The following is a 20,631-nucleotide window of genomic DNA, read 5'->3' as shown; positions in this document are numbered from 1 at the left end:
CTATGGTAGTCAAAATGGGTAAATAATGGATTTTTCATACCAAATATTACTGTTTATATTTAAAAACTACCTCATTTTGTTTTCCTAAACATTTCCATGCATTTTTATATTTACTGTACTTTTGCATATATTTGTTTTAACACATGATGGTTTTACTTGGTTTCCTAGTACCTTTTCTGTGAAGATGGAAGTTTTTCTAGGTCATGCCAACTAAACTTGAACAGGTTGTCTTTGGAATTGAGTGTGTTTGGTTACTAGCAGTGTCACGTAATAGTGGAGAGTTTATAAAATAGAATCAAATCTCCTTCAGTGGGACTTCATTGATTTAGAATAATAGTCCCCTGGTAAAGTACCTTTTATTTTTTGGAGAAATGCCTTTTTCCTGTCTTTGCTCAGATTGTTACCCTGTGTACATTACATTATTTTCCTCAGTGAGTTTTATATTCCTGTATTAACTGATTCTCCAACACTTGGCTTTTTTATTTTCATATGGAAACATGATTCAATTTTTTTTTCCCTCCGCTGCCTTTCAGCAGTTAGAATTTACCAGAAAAATCTTACTAGTTAGTTCCTGGATTTAAATTTTGTATCGGGTAACTTTTTACTAGAGAACTCAAGATACATTCTGAGTTAGAAGTAACTTAGTTATACATAGCCTGAGACTTTCATGGAAACTTATTCTAAAATAAATAAAAGGAAATTTGAAATGGGTTATTAAGATGCCTTTCTCAAGCCTTCTTCAAGTTAATGGATTTCTCAGTAGAGACATCAGAAGTGTGCTTGTGTCTGTGTGTATATGCATGTGAGTGTGTATATCATTTTTCTAGGCTCTGTGATGTCCTAATACTTAAGACTCTAATGAAGCTCAGAGGCTTCCATTAAGTTATTGGTTAAGTCTTCAAATAGATTTTGTTAGATGTGATTGGTCAACAAGTCTATATTATAATTTATTTTATGAATGACCATGCGAAGAATCACTTTATCTTCTTGTTTATATTCTTATTTGTACCAGAGGAAGCCCTCTTCTCTATTATATGTGGTAATTTTAAAAGTTTGTAGGTATGTGTTTTTAAAGACATGTAGGCTGGCCGGGCGCGGTGGCTCAAGCCTGTAATCCCAGCACTTTGGGAGGCCGAGACGGGCAGATCACAAGGTCAGGAGATCGAGACTATCCTGGCTAACACGGCGAAACCCCGTCTCTACTAAAAAAAACACAAAAAATTAGCCGGGCGAGGTGGCGGCGCCTGTGGTCCCAGCTACTTGGGAGGCTGAGGCAGGAGAATGGCGGGAACCCGGGAGGCGGAGCTTGCAGTGAGCTGAGATTTGGCCACTGCACTCCAGCCTGGGCGACAGAGCGAGACTCCGTCTCAAAAAAAAAAATAAAAAATAAAAAATAAAATAAAGACATGTAGGCTGTTTTTGTTTGTTTGTTTGTTTGTTTGTTTTGAGACGGAGTTTCCCTCTTGTTGCCTAGGCTGGAGTGCAATGGCGCTATCTCAGCTCACCACAACCTCCACTTCCCTGGTTCAAGCAATTCTGGCTTAGCCTCCCGAGTAGCTGGGGTTACAGGCATGCACCACCATGCCCAGCTAATTTTGTATTTTTAGTGGAGATGAGGTTTCTCCATGTTGGCCAGGCTGGTCTCGAACTCCTGACCTCAGGTGATCCACCTGCCTCAGCCTCCAAAGTGCTGGGGTTACAGGTGTGAGCCACCACACCCAGTTTGGCTGTTAAATTAACAAAAATCATTTATGTGAGATAAAGGTATGGTAAACAATTTTGTGTGGTTTTAATAAATTTGGGGGCTTGTTCACATAATAATCATACTGTAGGTTGAAAGTATTTTTAAAATTTACCTAAAAGGTGATGTTAACCTGAATTAGTAAAAATACTAAATTACAGAAAATACACAATTTATGGGTAGAAGAATTTAAAGATTCAATGAAATTTGATCACAAATGCTGTTATAATGAAAATTTCATATAACAAAAGATTGAGGACCAAAAATTTGATGAATTATTTAGTAGAGCAAGTATTAAAAGGTGGTATCTTTTAGACTATTCTATAGAACTTGGCATAATAGAATTTGACCAGAGAAGAGTTGAAGATTAATTTTCTTACTTTAAAAGAAAAAAAAAAACGATACTAATATTTTCACCTTATATTAGTATAGTTCTTTGTTTGTAAGGTACTCTGATCTCTTCCTGTGAGACAGTCATACTGAGTGCAGTCAGTACAGCCGTGGGTGGTGGTTGCCAAGCACTGGGTTTGGCAGCATGAATAGTAATGACCAGAGTTCAGGTGAACCACTTTGTTTTTTTTAAAATCATGCTGTAACTATTCTCAAGTGGCTAATCTCAGGCTTTTCTCTCTGATTTCTCTCTCCATGCCTACAAATGGAACCAGAGAGAAGGACTAGCTTTCAGGTTTAGTGAGAATTAACTCAGATTACCACCACAGGGAAGATGATAGGATTCTATTACATCCCCAAGCCCAGCAGGAGACCCTGTTTTATAGGTTTACCAGAAGTGACTAGGGAGTTCATTCCTGACAGAGTTGTCTGTGTTGTCATTTTGACATGCTAGTATAAAATAAATGCCCGAAATCATTTGAGTTCTCATTATATGAAGTATGATGCATACATTCAGAAAATAGGCATAGGGTTAGTTCTCTTGCCACCCTCTCCCTGCCTCCCTGCCTTTTTTGAATAACAACATCATTTCAGTGATCTATGCTCCAAAATTTACTGGAGGGCTAAGGAAAAAAAGTGACAGACTGAAAAAGTAATTCAACAGAATTCTTACATTCTTATATTTTGAGGCACTATGAATAGATCAAGATAAATATGCTATACAACACATGGTCCCCACTCTCAGATAATTTATAGCCTAGTATGAGACACAAATGTAGACATAAATGCATAATGGAAAGCAAAATACTCAAGTGTGATATCAATATAAAAATTCTAGAGGCATATAGAGGTAGGAAGGGTGAAGAGTAGAGAATTGGTAGTATGGAGGGCAAATTTTTAAAAAAATAAATGAGGCATTTTCTACAAAAATTAAGATTTCCCCCAAATGTGGTAGTTCCTCATTGACTTTATTCTACATATATTATTGTACAATGATAATTATTTTGTCTCAGTCACAGTGCTGGATTATAAGGGTTCAAAGAGAAAGACTACATCCTCCTGCAAATAATTTGTTGTCCAGTGGCTGGGTGTTGTGGTGCATTCCTGTAATCCCAGCACTTAGGAAGGCCAAAGCATGTGGATCAACTGAGGCCAGGAGCTCGAGACCAGCCCAGCCAACATGGTGAAACCCCGTCTCTACTTAAAAAAAAATTTTTTTAAATACAAAAATTGGCTGGGAGTGGTGACACATGTCTGTAATCTCAGCTACTCAGGAGGCTGAGGCACTAGAATCGCTTAATCCTGAGAGGCAGAGGTTGCAGTGAGCCGGGATTGTACCACTGCACTCCAGCCTGGGTGATAGAGTGAGACCCTGTCTCAAAAAAAAAAAAAAAGAATTTGCAGTTCAGTTTAGGGTTACAGATGTTAATAAGTAGCTACAATGAAGAAACTACAATAGAAATATATAGAAAGTATGGTGAGAACTCAGAAGTTATTTTTTAATTGATAAATAAGATTGTATTTATTATGTACAGCATGATGTTTTGAAGTATAAATACATTGCAGAATGACCAAATTTAGCTGATAAACATGCGTTACCCCACATGGTTATCATTTTTGTGGTGAGAGCACTTACCCACTTTCTTGACGTTTTTCAAGAATACAATGTATTGTGATTAATTATAGTCACCATGTTGTACAATAGATCTCTCAGAAGCTGTTTTTAAATAATGTTTCTCCCTAAAATTGGGTTTTGAAATTTTGTGTTAAACATGAAAGGAGTTTTAGATCCTTGATTTTTAACTGTTTACTACTTTTGGCTGATAAAGAACCCTTGAATCAGATGCTACAAGTTTATGTTTGGTCTTTGAGAGATTGACCTGCTTTTCTTAATGATGTCATTTCATTGGTTATTTTGTTGTACTTTTTATTAAGGCAAAATAGTAATTTGTTTAGCTGATCACCTTTATTTTTATAATTTATTTGAATTCTTTTTGTTGCCATCATTTATTGGGTCTGATCATGTTGTAATAGGAGAACAAGATACTTTTTGAGGATTTTCTCATCTACAAAATGAGACTTGTTATGAGAATCAAATGAGAAAATGTGAAATCCACCTTTATGTATAAACATCTTGTGTTTATTAAACAGAGTTAATTGAACCAAGAATAGGGTGGATTGGTCTTTCATTTAGAAAAAAATTCAGGGCAGCTTTAGACCAGACAGACACACATACTATCTTACTTTGGGAAAGTGTTGGTGGTAGGCCATTTACAGTAATGAGTCACTTATGAAATAGATAACTTTTTAAGCATCTGGAACTGTACGCGTGCACGCGTGCGCGTGTGTGTGTGTGTAACTTAAATCGTGATATTTTATGTTAAATCATGAGAATGACAGATGACTTTGGGACTTTCTAACAGTTTTTTTTCTTTCCTCAAGAGAATAATATAATTGAAATTCTTGCATCGGCTGTCGAGTTATAAGAAACGTTTTGTAAGCTTTGTTATTAACCAGACACACCTTAAGCTTGGTAGTTGGACAACGTAACATCTGAAATGTAAGCTTTCTCTGGAACATTTTGAAAAGTGAACACAAACCAAGACTGCAGCAAAATAAGGATCAGGAAAATTTCTACTATGGAATGTGGAGGGAAATAATATGTGAAAAAGTAAATTCTTTCCTTTGGCTTCTAAAGCTTTGCATTTCTCCCTAGCTTGTAGGGCCTTTTACTTTCTTTTGATGGGATCCTTGCTACTACTACCCAGCGGAAGTCTTCAAGCACAAATCTGTGGTGGTATTGTTCTTTCAGCAGTTCAGTGGAAGTTCCAGGCAAGCTCCTACTTCAAGCAAAACAATTTTTCTTTTTTTCTAAACCTTAAGAAGGCTGTTTTAGTTCAATATTTTAAATGATACTGTAACCCAGGGATTGCTATTCTAGTTGAAACTCATAATTTCATTTTGAATGCTGCTCAGGCTGATCTTGAACTCCTTGTCTCAAGTGATCCTCCTGACTTGGTCTCTCCCGAAGCACTGGGATTACAGGTGTGAGCCACTGTTAATTCCTCTTTGGAACTGTGACTTTCCTTATCTTCATGAGATTAATCATGCATTTATGACTGCTTCAAATTCTCTGAGCCTATTATTACCTCCATGCTATCTTAAAGTCTTTTAGCTACGTTCTTACTTCTGAGTTCTATTTTTTAGTTTCCAGCCATCTTTAGAACATTTCCACTTAATTGTATTAGCCGGTTTCCCAAATTTCCCATTTTGTTAGTAGCATTACTAGTCTTCTGAACTTAAAACCCTAGAGTCATCCTGAAAGTTCTTTATCCCTTTTACCAAGTCTGTTGTAAAGTCATACATCTTACTGTGCACAGTCTTTCTCATTTGTTAGGCCTTACCCGTTTTTACTGTCACCTTTTTCTAGTGAATTTCAACTTGTATGTAAATTATTTCAATAGCTTTTCAATTGGATCTCCTTTATCTGGGTTTTCCCTCTAATCCATCTCGTACAAGGTGGCCAGATTAGTTTAACTAAAATAAAATAGCATTTGTTGTGCTGTCTTTGTGCCAAAGATCACACAGTTTTCCTCCATTACTACTAAAATCACATTCAGATTTGGGTACTGGAAAGGGCTTGTTTTACCAATCCACTTGATCTCCCACTGCTTTTTCAGACCATCTCCTTCTGTAAGTAGGTACTGTGCAGTCCTCTGCACATACCATGTCTGTGCTTTTCTCTTTATCTTTGTAAATGATCTGGACCATAGTGGTGGTTTCACTGCCTCGTAGTCTATCCAGATCTCTTGGGAATTGTTCTGAAAGCTTCCCTGGTTTTCCAAGACTGTGACAGCTTCTTGTTTCTTAACAATAACAAAAGTTTCCTTGTAGATATTTTTCATCTTTTCTCAACTAGGTTGTAAACTCTTTGAAAACAGAGAGTCTACCTATTCTACTTCTGTATTTGTGCTTTGAAGTTTTGGGGTAGATATAGTAAACATTGTTTATTAAATAAGAAACTCAATTAGTGTCTTAATACGGTAGAGACGTATATTCCAAGTTGGCTTTAACTTTTGAAATGTTTCTTTCACCTGCTAATTTATTAAATTCAATTGAAATCAGTAGGTTGGCATTCACTTTTATTCCATAAATTTGGTCATTTTGATAAATTTATCTTGTATCGGAAAATCGTTGCTTCCTAGATTTAGAAGTTTCTTAAAATGTTTACAATTTGAATGTGATTCCAAGAAACTAGTCAAAATGTGAATCTGTTTCTGGAAACAACCAACCAGTAATTTTCACTTTCTTGTTTGTTTGCCAGATAAAAGCATTTGAAAGTCAACATAGACTTCCTTTTAAGATGTTGGAAGAGTGATCTCTTATTTTAATTCAGATGAGAAAAAATTCAGTAATGTGATTATAACTACAATACTTCACGGTTCAAGAAGGACTCTTAGATCTGAAGGTCTGAAGTCAACTGAAAGGCTGTTATGTAAGATAAACCAAAAAGATCTTCATTTTCAATTTGGAGTAGCTGTGTACAAATAAGCTGTATGAAGAGTCTCTACTTTAGGCCGATTGTGGTGGCTCATGCTCATAATCTGAGTGCTTTGAGAGGCTGAAGTGAGAGGCTAGTAGTTCAAAAACAGCCTGGGCAACATATCGAGAACCTGTCTCTACAAAAAAAAAAAAAAATTAGCCAGATATGGTGGCACATGCCTGTAGTCCTAGCTCCTCAGGAGGCTGAGGCAAGAGGATCGATCCCTTGAGCCCAGGAGTTCAAGGTTACAGCGAACTATGATGAACCACTGTACTCCACCCTGGGCGACAGAGCAAGACCTTGTCTCTCTAAAAATAATTTAAAAATGAAAAAGAGTCTCTACGTCAAGCTTGAGGACTCTTTTGTAGGTTTGATGGTTTGGGATAAAAACAAAAGGGAGTTTCTTGTGTAGAGGTGCCAAAATCGAGGTGATATTACAAAGTTGCTTTTGCATATTTTCATTTTCTGTTTTGGATTTGTACTCATGGAAAGCTAACAGCGCTACTTGCCTGCTGTTAATGTGTCCTGAGCCACTATCAGAAACAGAGTCCTAGGCTGGAAAGACTCAAAGAGCAGATGAATAAGGGATTTTATATACATCATAATCAGAGACTACCTGGATGAAAAGTTAGCTGCAAGCAGTATTGTATATTTGCTGTTTTTAAGAAAATGTTCAAGAATTGGTCCATAATAGACTGCTAGTAAAGATGATCTTTAAGTTGTCTTTGGAGAAGTAGGCACCTTCAAAGTACTCTCGAGTATGATTGGAGTGAAAATAATAACTTCATTCTTTATTTCCAGACAAGTTAAACCATCATCAAGAGATAAATATCATGTTTCTTAATTTAATTTTAAGCATTTTTAACTTTTGTTTTCCATCATTTCTTATGTTATATGGAACCTTCTGCTTGGTTTTCTTCTACTCCTCTGCTTAAATAATACTTTGGAGTTTCCCTTTTTATTTTTTTTTGAGACGGAGTCTTGCTGTGTTGCCTAGGCTGGAGTGCAGTGGTACAGTCTCGGCTCACTGCAGCCTCCACCTCCCGGGCTCAAGCCATTCTCCTGCCTCAGCTCCCTGAGTAGCTGGGATTACAGGCGCATGCCATAACCCCTGGCTAATTTTTGTATTTTTAGTAGAGACAGGGTTTCACCATGTTGGTCAGGCTAGTCTCAAACTCCTGACCTCATGATCCACCCGCCTCGGCCTCCCAAAGTGCCGGGATTACAGGTGTGAGCCACCGTTCCCGGCCTGGAGTTTCATTTCTTTTTTGACATTTTGTTATGGGATCCCCTTTAAAAATCTTTGCAGGGTATTGAGTATTTTCTATATTTCCCCTGTATTTTTTTAAATTAAAAAAAAAGTATCTTTTTAAGAAGTTTTTAAATTCCTTTCTTCAAAATCAGAAGACAAAAAAGACTACCTTGTTGCCCTTTTGTTCTCGTTGACCTATTGAGTACGCAAGTCAGGGGTAAGAAATCCGTCTGTTTTTGTGAATCAGAGCACCATTGATTCACACACACAAAAAATCAGCCAAGAGCTACCTGTAGGTTAAATTAATGAGTTTATTGTATGACATGTGTTATAGTTGGAAAAGAAGGAAAACGATAGGATTAGGAAAGATAAAGTAATTCAGGCTTAGGCTCACTTCAAAGTGTGTGTTTTTTGTTTTTTTGGTTTTTTGCTGTTTTTATCTAAGTTTTTAGTGGTGAAATACCTTCATGACAAGAGACTGTTACTTTTATTTTTGCCAAGTCAGAAACATAATTTGAAAGATAACAGCTATATTATTCCTAATCTTAAGTGTGATTCTTGGAAACTATTTGTTTCATTGTTCTGAGTCCCTCGCTGCTCCCTTTCTTCCCCAAATACAATTCAGTTTTCTGATCCAGCTTGGTTTTATTTGGAACCAAACAAAACAATGGCAACATTTTTTAAAACCCTATGAAATTTATTATTATTATTATTATTATTATTATTATTTTGAGATGGAGTCTCGCTCTGTCGCCCAGGCTGGAGTGCAATGGCGCGACCTTGACTTACTGCAGCCTCTGCCTCCCAGGTTCAAGCGATTCTCCTGCCTCAGCCTCCCGAGTAGCTGGGATTACAGGCGAGTGCCACCACACCTGGCTAACTTTTGTGTTTTTAGTAGAAACGAGGTTTCACCATGTTGACTAGGCTGGTCTTGAACTCCTGACCTCAAGTGATCCACCCACCTCAGCCTCCCAAAGTGCTCGGATTACAGGCCTGAGCCACTGTGCCCAGCTCTACAAAATATATTTTATGAATAAAGTCAGAATTTACTAAGAATGAATATATCTGATTTTAAGTTTATAGTAGAGTTTAAAATACAGGACCTGTATTTTCAAGATAAGTTTTCAGATTGGATTTAGTAACCTGATCATCTCTTCATGATTGTATGCCTTTTTCCAAGGGCTATAAACAGGTATACCTTGGGCCTTGTCTGAGAAGCATAACGTTTTTGAACCTAAAGGACCCTTCAGACGAGAGCATAGTAAAATGAGTTTAGAATGAGATTCTATTCTATCTTCATAACAGGGCATGTATCTTCTAGCAACACATTCTAATATCATTATCAGAAATAATGTCTTATATCTAAGTATCTTTTTATTCTCTTTGTTGTTCCCTTCTAACTCAAATGGTGGAATAATCAATCTGCTTTCTTATTGGGGTATATATTTTAAAATAAACTGTTTAATGAAGCTTGTCTGAGTTATTTAGATCATTGGGAGGTGGTGTTTTATATCTTCCAAAGATCACACTCATTTTCCTATATTGTACCAGGTGACTAGAAGCTTAAGAGCATCATGGCATCTGTCTTGATGATAGATTTTGGAAGAGTTCAGAAGACAGTCTATTCTTTTTCAGATTGAATTTTCAAGCTTTGATTCTTTTCTTGAAGTTACTTCTACATATTAATCAGTGAGGAAAATTTCTTAACAAAGCTTATTATGTAGCATGAAGTAGAAGATTCAACATCTTGCCTGCCTTTCTGTGTGTTCCCACAAGTGTGTGTTTATCTACAGTACTTGGCACAAGCACACAGAGTGTCTTATTATGTATTCTTTAGTTTTATTTAGGAAGTACTGGCATATTTAACTGTAGTAGTGTCTACTGTGTATAGTAAATGAAACTTCTTTGGAGACTGAGTCTTTTAATTATACTCCCTACTTTGAAGAGAAGGAGAGAATTTTTCATTAAAATTAGAAAGTTAAATGGATATTAAGTTGATGCTGAATTGCAACACCAGATTCTAGAGTCTATGTCACCTCCATTTCCAGTCTAGCAGCTGTTAGTAAAAGACACTTGGAATCCATTTTCCCCCATCCAGACTATTAATATTAAATAAGACCGACAGCAAGGATTTAGTGATTAAAAATACTATGTACTTTGTTCCACTGCCTTTCAACAAGAATCAGCATGTAAAGTTGAAACTTCCTGACCAGAATTTGGAAGACTATGATGTAATTCCCTGGGCCTTGATTCCAGAAGAAGGAGCTCTCTGAATATGGGTTTACTAGTTGGTGGCCAATTCATGAGTCACCAACTATTAGGCCTTTATGTCCAGATATTATCCTAATTTATGGAGTAAGGTCCCTGAGTTCTCCTCTTTCCTTCCACAGGGCAAGCAGGAGGACTTCAAGACGACAGTTCTGGAGGGTATGGAGACGGCCAAGCATCAGGTGAGGGTGGCATTAGATGCTTGCCACTTAGTAGCAAGAGCCGCCAAGTAGGAATTGATGCTTGCAAGTGTTTTTGGCTGTGGTATCCACATTTTAGCCAGAAGCGCAGGTGAAATGTAACCCACAGGACATAGTAGTGTAGTAGTAGAGAGTGTAGCGAGAACAAAGGCAAGCAAAACCTTTTGAAGTCCTCAGGCCGATCTCAGCCCTCCACTCTTTATGTTTTCGAGGAGATGGCGGGTACTTTTCTCCCCAGCAGCCTTTATATTAATAGTAAACATGATATAAAACATAGACTTAGGAATCATGGGGCCCTTAAGAGAAATACAGCAGTACACACAGAGAGGAAAAGCCACAGGCTCAAAAGTCTAAAAACACAAAGGACTGAGAGGCATTCTAGGACTAGTCAGAGGAACTACATGGGCAAGTGACATCTTTTTAAAAATGGTTGTTACATGGTATTGGGTACCTTTTTTTAGTTAACATTACATAGTTAATCATTCTTCAGTTTAAACATTTTGTTTCTCCTGTGAAAAATGTCTTTTGAAAAGTCTGTTTGAAATACTTTTTCTGTTCAGACCAAACAGTATGAGATTTTTACTTCTAGGAAAAAGTAAAGAATTTATAGGGGCCACCATCTGGAACAGTTAAAATTTATCCCAGCAATCCAAAATAACGTATCTGGATTTCATCCTTTGTCTCTTGAAGGATGTTTTTGTTCCAGTTGCTCAAAACTGGTTCATAGATACATTTTGATAGAATTGGAATAGGCGCTACTTCACTTTTGGAGGTTGTTACTTTTCAACTGTCTTAAGTCTGCTTTATTTGCATATAACAGGTCCTGGAATTATTTGTATTTTACTCTCTCGAATTAAAGATAGTTCATTGTTAATACAGCAATTAGTAGTTAGGGGATCCAGAATGTTAGGAGAAGACTTTTAAAAATGTTGTCCCAAGGATTTCTGGTTGATAATCAGTACATGGTTATCTCAGCAGAATTAAACCCTGTTCAGAGTCTATATCTGTGGCATATAAACCTTCAAGAATGCTTTTCATCAAATGACACACAATTAGATCTTCCATGGAACTGTTGAAGATCAGGGATGGCCTTTAGAGTCTTAATCTTGAAGAAAGAGATTGAGTTTTCTTGTTTTTTGTTTCTGTTTTGTGTGTGTGTATGTGTATGTGTGACTGTTTGCTCTTTTGCATAAGTAAACAATATCATATATTGCTGAAAGTGAAAGCAGACTTTCTCATAAAACAGTGGTGCTGCTGATTACTGTTAGTAGAACATGAATTTTGAGTGTTTCCAGGAATGATGGTGACTGTTCTAAACCCTTCAGTACCTCTCTTTGGGTATGTCATGTTCAGAAGTATGCATTTGTGAAATGATCAATCAGGGTTAGAAATGTACTTGTAAGAGATCAACATTCTTCTCTTAATGAAGCCAGATGACCCTCATGGGTATCTTGGTGCCAGGATCATATCTTGACTTCTTAAAATCCACCTCAAGTTGGTATACACATCCTAAATCTTAGAGCTAGAAGAGAACTTGAGGTCATCTTGTCTAACTTCCTGCCTTCAAACAGTATTGTATCTCCCTTATTTATGGATTAGGATCTGAAACCCAAAGAAGTTAAATAGATTGACCAGCAATACACAAGCAGTTCTGGAGAAGGAGAACCCAGGGATCTTGCTTCTTAGTGCAAAGACTATTCCTTACACCCTTAAAATCCTTTAAAATAGTGTTTGCCCTAGAAATTAAAAAATCTGAATTATAGGAGGTTGTATAATTCTCTTTTCATTTTCTCTCACCTCCCGCTATTCCTTATTCTTTTTATTTTAAAACTATTCTAGGACTTGATATGATACATCTCTAGTTTTCTCATTTTAAGTAAAGTCTTTAATATGTAGATCCCATCAGGCTTTTGTTTTCATGCTAGAAATCTGATTATAGTTATCTACTTGATATAAAAAATCAAAGGCAAGTAACTGTCATGGAGGCCTTCTTTTCTTTGTTAATTTTTAATATCTCTATTACCTTATTGCAGTCAAGATGTTACCTATATCTTACCAGAATCAGGAGGAAATGATTTAATGGAATAGAGGACCTGTCATCTCACCTGCCTCTCCCGCTTTTTCTCCTTCTAATTAACCTACTTCGAAAGGTCTAAATTATTCCTTCAAATATTTAACTACATTTACTATGTATTCAGAGAAAGTATAAGCCAGTCAGACCGTTAGAAAGGGCAATTCTTCTTGAGAGTGACTGCATTCTGGATGGTGATGCTGGAATTTCCTGTATAAACGTGGTGAGCAGTAAGGAACTGAACAGAAGGTAAGACTGGTATTTAGGCAACCTTGGAGCTTTATATTAATTTTTGAATGTTTCAAAGACAACGTTTTGGAAACATTCTAAATTTTCAGAATACCAGATTCCATTACTTAATGGAAAACACAAACACTGAAGTACAAAACTATCAGAGCCAAGTGTAAATTACTTGTGAATTATGTGTACTGTTGGTACTTTTAGGATGTTATTAAAATCATTTGTATTCTAAAAGATTTTTCCTCTAGAAGAGATAGGTACTCATGAGTTAGATTATCCAAAGTGGTGTCTATTACTTCATTTTGGTACTGTCCTATAAGAAGGATGTTTTAGCTTCTCAACAGTTTAGGTTACAAATTAACATACTTTTTTTTTTTTTCTTAAAGAAAAGGTTAGCTTTTTATCTTGCAGGCTTTTCACCCTGGTTTTGATAATGGTCTTCATTCCTTAAAATAAGTATCCCTAAACACTAAAGGGAAGGAAATAATTATTGAGAGTTTTTAGAGACCATTTTTCATTTTAAAAATGATATCAGAGTATTGAGAATAGCTAGTTTTCTTAGATGCTGTTTAGAAGATAGAGATGGAGAAGAATATTATTCCAAGCATACATTAATGTCACCATGTTTAGTTTCTTTAAATTCCTTTGTTTAAACTTCTGATGTTTGATTTAAAAATACTTTGAAAATATAAATAACATTTCTTAATCATTACATGTTCTCAAAAATTCCCCAAATTAGCCAACTACATTAGAGTGATTTTTGATGAGAACATCTGAGGCCAGGCGCATTGGCTCATTCCTGTAATCCTGGCACTTTGGGAGGCCGAGATGGTGTATTGCTTGAGCTCAAGAGTTTGAGACCAGCCTGGGCAACATGGTGAAACACCATCTTCACAAAATATAAAAAAAATTAGACATAATGGCTTGCACCTGTAGTCGCAGCTACTTGGGAGGCTGGGGCAGCCCAGCTACTTGAGCTCAGGAGGCAAAGGTTGCAGTGTGAGATTGCGCCCCTGCACTCCAGGAGCCTGGACAACAGAGGGAGACGCTGTCCTTCCCCTCGCCAAAAAAAAAGAACATCTGTAGTGAGGAGCCCAATGTATTATAAAATTTGGTATTGTATCCTACATGATTTTTCTGTCATTGAAAAATAATATTTTGCAGTAGGAGTTCAATGACTACTTATTAAATGTATAGAAGATAATATAGCTAAGAAAGAAAACTACCATTTTTGGCAGGGAGACGTGGAATTTAATAGAGATCATTTTCATGTTAATAGTATATACTTATGAATTATACCAAGAAGTAGCCTGTTTAGAGATACTTGGTTCAGATACTCAGAATTAATGTAGATAAGTTCCTTATAATGTGAGATATTTTTAGTCTTGGTTTTTTGTTTTGTTTTCAGTTTTTATTTATTTTGATTTGGGAATGGGGGCTGGGGACATCAAAGCCATGTAGTATAGAAAATTTCACATTACTGAAATAAACTGTATCCACAATAGTAAGCATTTCTTCTTTTCTTGCCTTAATTTCATGCTCCACCTATAATATGGCTTTTTACTATTTTTCCTTTTTTTTTTTTTTTTTTTGGCCCAAGAATAAATTGTCCTGACAGTCTTAAATTTAGCTATGGATTAATTAAATGTAAGGATTGTTTATTTGATTTAGTAACGTGAGACACAGTGTTTATGCCCTCATTATCTACAGTAAATGGATAGCTTTTCCTCCTTGTCTCTAAGAACAGTATTTCTTAATATGTGGCCCATAATTAGCATTAGGTATTTTTGCTTGACCACTTGTTAAACATCATTTTTTTCTAGGTAGTGTTTGCCACATGAATGTCTTGTGGAAACAGACTCCTTGATAGCTTAGCTATAATTTTCTAAGTTACATCTTTACCTGCCTTGTTTTTTTAATTCTCCTAATCTTACTAATACTTTAGCATTAGTTTTGCTTCCATTATCAGTGCTTCCAACTTCTGTTTTATGTGCTTTAAAATAATTATATATAGCTGAGCAGGGTGGCTCACTCCTGTAATCCCAGCACTTTGGGAGGCTGAGGTGGGTGGATCACTTGAGGCCAGGAGTTCCAGACTAGACTAGCCAACATGGGGAAACCCTATCTCTACAAAGAATACAAAAAAAATTAGCCAGGCATGGTTGTGCATTCCTATAGTCCCAGCTACTTGGGAGGCTGAGGCAAGAGAATTGCTTGACCCCAGGAGGCAGAGGTTGCAGTGAGCCGAGATCACGCCATTGCGCTCCAGCCTGGGCGACAGAGTGAGACTCCCTCTCAAAAAAAAAAAAAAGATTATACATGGATATCTGGTGCCTATTTTGTTACTTATATATAATTACTTAAATGGTATGGAATTTTGAAACTCTTTAAATTTAGTCTTGATAGTTTTATAAGCTGGTGTGATAAGTGCATCTATAAGGTGATCTTATAAATACATTTGCATTTGTTGTGCTTGTGTTTTTAAGATCACCTTATAAAGGTGTACTTATCCACAAATTTATAAAATTATCAAGACAATACCCAGTTAATTAAGAGTTTGAAAATAACATATTTTTTGGGAGGTTGAGGCGGGTAGATCACCTGAGGTCAGGAGTTCGAGTCAAGCCTGGCCAACAATGGTGAAACCCTGTCTCTACTAAAAATACAAAAAATTAGCCAGGCATGGTGGCATGTGCCTGTAATCCCAGCTACTCGGGAGGCTGAGGCAGGAGAATCACTTGAACTCAGGAGGCAGAGGTTGCAGTGAGCCGAGATCTCACCACTACACTCCAGCCTGGGCAATAAGAGCAAAACTTCATTTAAAAAAAAAAAAAAAGAAAAAAAATAACATTTTATTTGCCGTATATAGTGTATGTATACGCTATATGTATATGTGTTATAGAGTATACATAGTAATATTTGTAGTATATAGTAAAGCATTTCTAATGTTTCTGCCAGAAAAGGTAAATTGCTTGCATTCTTCTGTCTTATTGTTGTCTGCTTAATTTCTCTCACTGCTTGCCAGCGTTGAATTATGATTACTAATGGATGATACTGTTGATGAGATTGTGATTTTCTGCTGTTGATTATTAAAGTCGTCTTTCTGTTTCATGCTGTAATCCTAAAAGAAGGCATGTGATTGTGTTTTTCACTCCACAGCTTCTTTTGCTTTCCTGTTAGTGCATTTTCCTTTATTCTGGTTCTTCAGTTTTAAAATTTACTGTACACCTGTCAGTAGTGTTAATTTTAATTAGATCATCTAATATAATGAAGTTATTTTATGGACGAAGAAACTATTTTAAATGCTTTGTCTCATAAGGTAGTTGTTTCACTCAGTAAAGTATAAACTTTGGAATGTTAAGCTCAACCAAGTGGCTAATATCTAAGGAAGTTTCAGCTTTTGAGACAATTGAAAATTTTTTAATAAGGTCAGTCTTTGAGTGAGGCAAAGGAATTTGAGCATCATCACTACCCATTTTGTATTCACTTGAACTTTTCCTAGATGTCCTTTGCTTTCTTCGTTAGGTGTGGAGGGCGCAGCTTTCCAGAGCCGACTTCCTCATGACCGGATGACTTCTCAAGAAGCAGCCTGTTTTCCAGATATTATCAGTGGACCACAACAGACCCAGAAGGTTTTTCTGTTCATTAGAAACCGCACAGTAAGTTTCCATGTCAACTTTTTCACCTGGATTATAAAAAGTACGTATGACTTTGATAGAGCGTATGGGAAAAATAAAAAGGGAAGGAAGAATTCTAAAATTATCTATAATACTATTACCCAGAGATAACCTTTGTTAATAGTTATTTTTCATTTGGGTATTTTAAAAATGTGTATATAATTTTTGTTTTCATAAAATTGAGATCCTTCTTGGATACATTCTTGTGGATCCCTTTTATACTTCACAACCTCATAAATACACATTAAGAATATTTATTTAGGCCGGGCGTGGAGGCTCACGCCTGTAATCCCAGCACTTAGGGAGGCCGAGGCATGCAGATCACCTGAGGTCAAGGGTTGGAGACCACCCTGACCAACATGGCGAAACCCTGTCTCTACTAAATACAAAAATTGTCTGGGCATGGTGGCGGGCACATGTAGTCCCAGCTACTTGGGAGGCCGAGGCAGGAGAATCGCTTGAATCCAGGAGGCGGAGGTTGCAGTGAGTTGAGATCATGCCACTGCACTCCAGCCTGGGCGACAGAGTGAGACTTTGTCTCAAAACAAATAAACCCTTTAAGCATTAAAAAATATTTTAAAAATAATAATAATCACTTTGACCTTCCCTCTCAAGATAAGAGAAATCTTTACCCTTTTCTGCTCATCTTGTTCAACCTCTTCCTCTGGTTGAATGATTTAACTTCAGTGTCTGCATAATATTTTGTCTGACAGTTGGGTTATAATATAACTGCTGGACATTTGTTGCCAATTTTGCTTTATTATAATTAACTCTGGACAGTCTTATGCATTCTTGACTCTACCTATTATTTCCTTATTATAGAATTCTGGAAGGAAAACTACCTTGTCAGAGAGTTATGAACACTTTTTAAAAGTTTTGTACATATTGCCAGATTTTTTCCCAGAAAGGCCGAACCAGTCAACCCCCCTTTGCCCTGCCCATTTTTATTAAAACAGTGATAATCTGTGCTCCTATAACTGGCCGAAACCATCTTTGTTCTTTTTCATTTCTTGGATTACTGAGACTGACTGCTTTTCACATTGGTCATTTGTATTTCTTCTGTAAATTTTTCTTTCATATATTTTATTCATCAGGAATTCTTATTTAGCCATAGAGTAAGTAGATGAGGGAAAGATGCTATTCAGAACATATTCGGCCGGGTGCGGTGGCTCAAGCCTGTAATCCCAGCACTTTGGGAGGCCGAGACGGGCGGATCACGAGGTCAGCAGATCGAGACCATCCTGGCGAACACGGTGAAACCCCGTCTCTACTAAAAAATACAAAAAACTAGCTGGGCGAGGTGGCGGGCGTCTGTGGTCCCAGCTACTTGGGAGGCTGAGGCAGGAGAATGGCGTGAACCCGGGAGGCGGAGCTTGCAGTGAGCTGAGATCCGGCCACTGCACTCCAGCCTGGGCGACAGAGCGAGACTCTGTCTCAAAAAAAAAAAAAAAAAAAAAAAAAAGAACATATTCATGTTACTCTAGGGTGATACAACACAGAAGAAATTTACCTTGTGATTCAGCTAATTTGAATATGAATATAGCTTAGAGATGTCATTGATATGTCTGCTTTTTAGCCACCACCAGTTTCTTTATTTTGGCTATTAGATTGCAAAACCACTGCTTAATTTCGATTGTTAAATATCATTTAGCTAGAGCAATTGATAGGTTATCCTGGGTTTTTGTAAAACAGAAAAGAACAGTGAAGACAGTGAGTTTTTAAAACAGTGAACAGAAAATTCTTAGTGTGTAGTCTGAGGCTGATTTGTCTTATAATTGAATCAGTTTCTGTGTGTAGCATATCAGTATTTGCTCTAAGTGGATTTTTTTTAAGACAAAATTGTCATTTTTTTTGTTTGTTTGTTTGTTTTATCTGAAGAGAGTTTTCACTTTTTACTTAGATTTGAGCGATAGATTTACAGGGATCTCTGTCTTCTCTGATTCACCAAAAGTCCAGATTTGGGGAAGGGTTTCCAAACCATGTTAGATTTGTGGTCTCTGGCTGTGAAACAGAATGTAAATCAACGTCTACTGCAAGAATTTTGTCAGTTCTCTAGTCTTAAACTATAATACTTTAAAATTGAAACTTTAGGATTATTGAACTAGACTGTGACCTAAGCGTTATTTTGTAGGAGGAGGAGGAAGAAGACTTGTGTTGGGCGTGAGGAACTTGGGCACAGTGTGCACCTGAGGAAGTCCATTTACCTTACAGTGGCCACAGAGTAGAGTATCTGTGTAGATTTGGTTGTAATCCCTTAGTATTTGGTTTATTTACATATAGCCAAATTAATTTCTTCTTGGTTGAAAGTTGTCTTATGGAGCAGTCTTTTTAATTTTTAGCTAAGACTTAAATATAGTAGTATTTAGTTTGTCTTGCATTTTGCAAGTATATACTCACTTTGAAGAGAATTCATTTTAGAGCCCATTGATTGTATCATAATGTTTTTTATGTCTCATCTGTTTTTTCAGCAGTATTTGAAATAATTTGACTGCTCCTTTCTTCTTAAACACAGTACTTCCTTGGATTCAATAACTTAGTATCTGGTTTTTCTCCTGCCTCCCTGGGTGTCTTCTCTGATTGCTTTATAGGATGATCCTTAACAATTAGCCATTATGTGGACTGTTTGGGAGTTCTTTCTCCTCTCGCCCTATTTTTTCCTCTGAGAATCCTTTTCAATGCATTTGACTTCAGTTATTACCCATAAGCAGATGACTCCAGACCTCCTCTCTCTTCTGAGCTCCAGACTCTATATCCATCTATTTTGTATCTCGTCTTGTTGGCTTGGAGCTGAACTCATTATCTTATTTTTTCTTTAAAGTGATTCCATTCATTGTCTGGCATACCAGCTAGCTTAGTTGTACCAAAATGGAGGTGTTGTCCTTGACACCTTTCTCCCCAGCCTCAGCATAACCAGCTGATCATTAGATTTTGTGGATTTTATCCACTTAGTATCTCTGAAGTCGTATAACTCGGGTTTAAATGCCAGTTGCTCCCTGCTAGCTGTATGGACTTGGCAAGTTACTCGGTGGTTTTCTCTTTTAGGCTAAATAACCCCGGCTTCTTCAGTAATTTACTTATTTGATACGGTTTTGTGTTCATCAGTTTCTTTGTCAGGAGTATAATCTCACTGTTTTAATTCAAGGAAAACCCATGTTTGGGGCCTTAAAGTTAAAAGGATGATTTTATTTATTTTTATTTTTTGAGACAAGCTCTTGCTCTGTTGCCCAGGCTATAGTATAGTGGTATGATCATGGCTCACTGCACCCTCGACGTCCCGGGCTCAAGTGATCCTTCTGCCTTAGCCACCTAAATAGCTGGGACTACAGGCATGTGCTACCATACCCAGCCAGTTTTTATATTTTTGGTTGAGATGTGGTCTCACTATATTGCCCAAGCTGGTCTCAAACTCCTGGGCTCAAGTGATCCTTCTGCCTCAGCCTCCCAAACTGGTGGGATTATAGGTGTGAGCTACTGCAGCCAGCTAAAAGATGATTTTAAAGATGGTTAAATGACATATGTCTATTTGTATGTAATACAATTTATATCATTTAAATGCAGCTGCAGTTGTGGTTGGATAATCCAAAGATTCAGCTGACATTTGAGGCTACTCTCCAACAATTAGAAGCACCTTATAACAGTAAGTAGTGTGTTCAATAGGACTAATTTTGTACTGGATTGTGAAAATTGCTGTATTCTTCTAGGAGCCTCATGGTTCCTTGATAATTAATTTTTTCATTCATATTTCCATGTTATTTCACCTTGTGCTGTGCAAAAATAAGTCTTTTAGAAAACCTGTTTTCTATGTTTTTTTTCATCTTCTGGTCTTTAAATTGTGTTAACACATGAGTTCAAGAGATTGCTAAGTACTCTTCCTAGACCTGTTGTCCAGCTTTGATCCATGAAATACTTTGGCGCTTCATGGCTCACTATCTGGTTTTTTATTTTTATTTTTTTGAGATGGAGTCTGGCTCTGTGGCCTAGGCTGGAGTGCAATGGCGTGATCTCGGCTCACTGCAAGCTCTGCCTCCTGGGTTCATGCCTATCTCCTGCCTCAGCCTCCTGAGTAGCTGGGACTACAGGCGCCCGCCACCATGCCCGGCTAATTTTTTGTATTTTTTAGTAGAGGCGGGGTTTCACCGTGTTAGCCAGGATGGTCTCGATCTCCTGACCTCATGATCCGCCCACCTCGGCCTCCCAAAGTGCTGGGATTACAGGCGTGAGCCACTGTGCCCAGCCTGTCTGGTTTTCT

At 37.1% G+C, this 20,631-nt stretch overlaps 1 protein-coding gene across 8 annotated transcripts in view; it reads left to right on the top strand.

Annotated features, from left to right (window-relative positions):
* Window positions 1-20,631, top strand: part of KDM1A (lysine demethylase 1A) — a 65,638-nt gene that overhangs the window by 15,359 nt on the left and 29,648 nt on the right. For 4 of the 8 annotated variants that reach the window (XR_013415089.1, NM_001265639.1, XM_077996447.1 and 1 more), the window contains 3 exon segments: window positions 10,317-10,376; window positions 16,231-16,364; window positions 19,941-20,019. Coding sequence is in view for 6 of the 8 variants with exons in the window: in NM_001265639.1 (NP_001252568.1) it covers window positions 10,317-10,376; window positions 16,231-16,364; window positions 19,941-20,019 (273 nt within the window). In the remaining 2 variants the exon portion in view is untranslated. 8 annotated transcript variants of the gene reach the window in all.

This window comes from Macaca mulatta, chromosome 1 (genome assembly GCF_049350105.2).
Source record: "Macaca mulatta isolate MMU2019108-1 chromosome 1, T2T-MMU8v2.0, whole genome shotgun sequence".
In the NCBI taxonomy this organism is placed as follows: domain Eukaryota; kingdom Metazoa; phylum Chordata; class Mammalia; order Primates; family Cercopithecidae; genus Macaca; species Macaca mulatta.
This window is presented reverse-complemented; position numbering and strand designations above follow the sequence as displayed.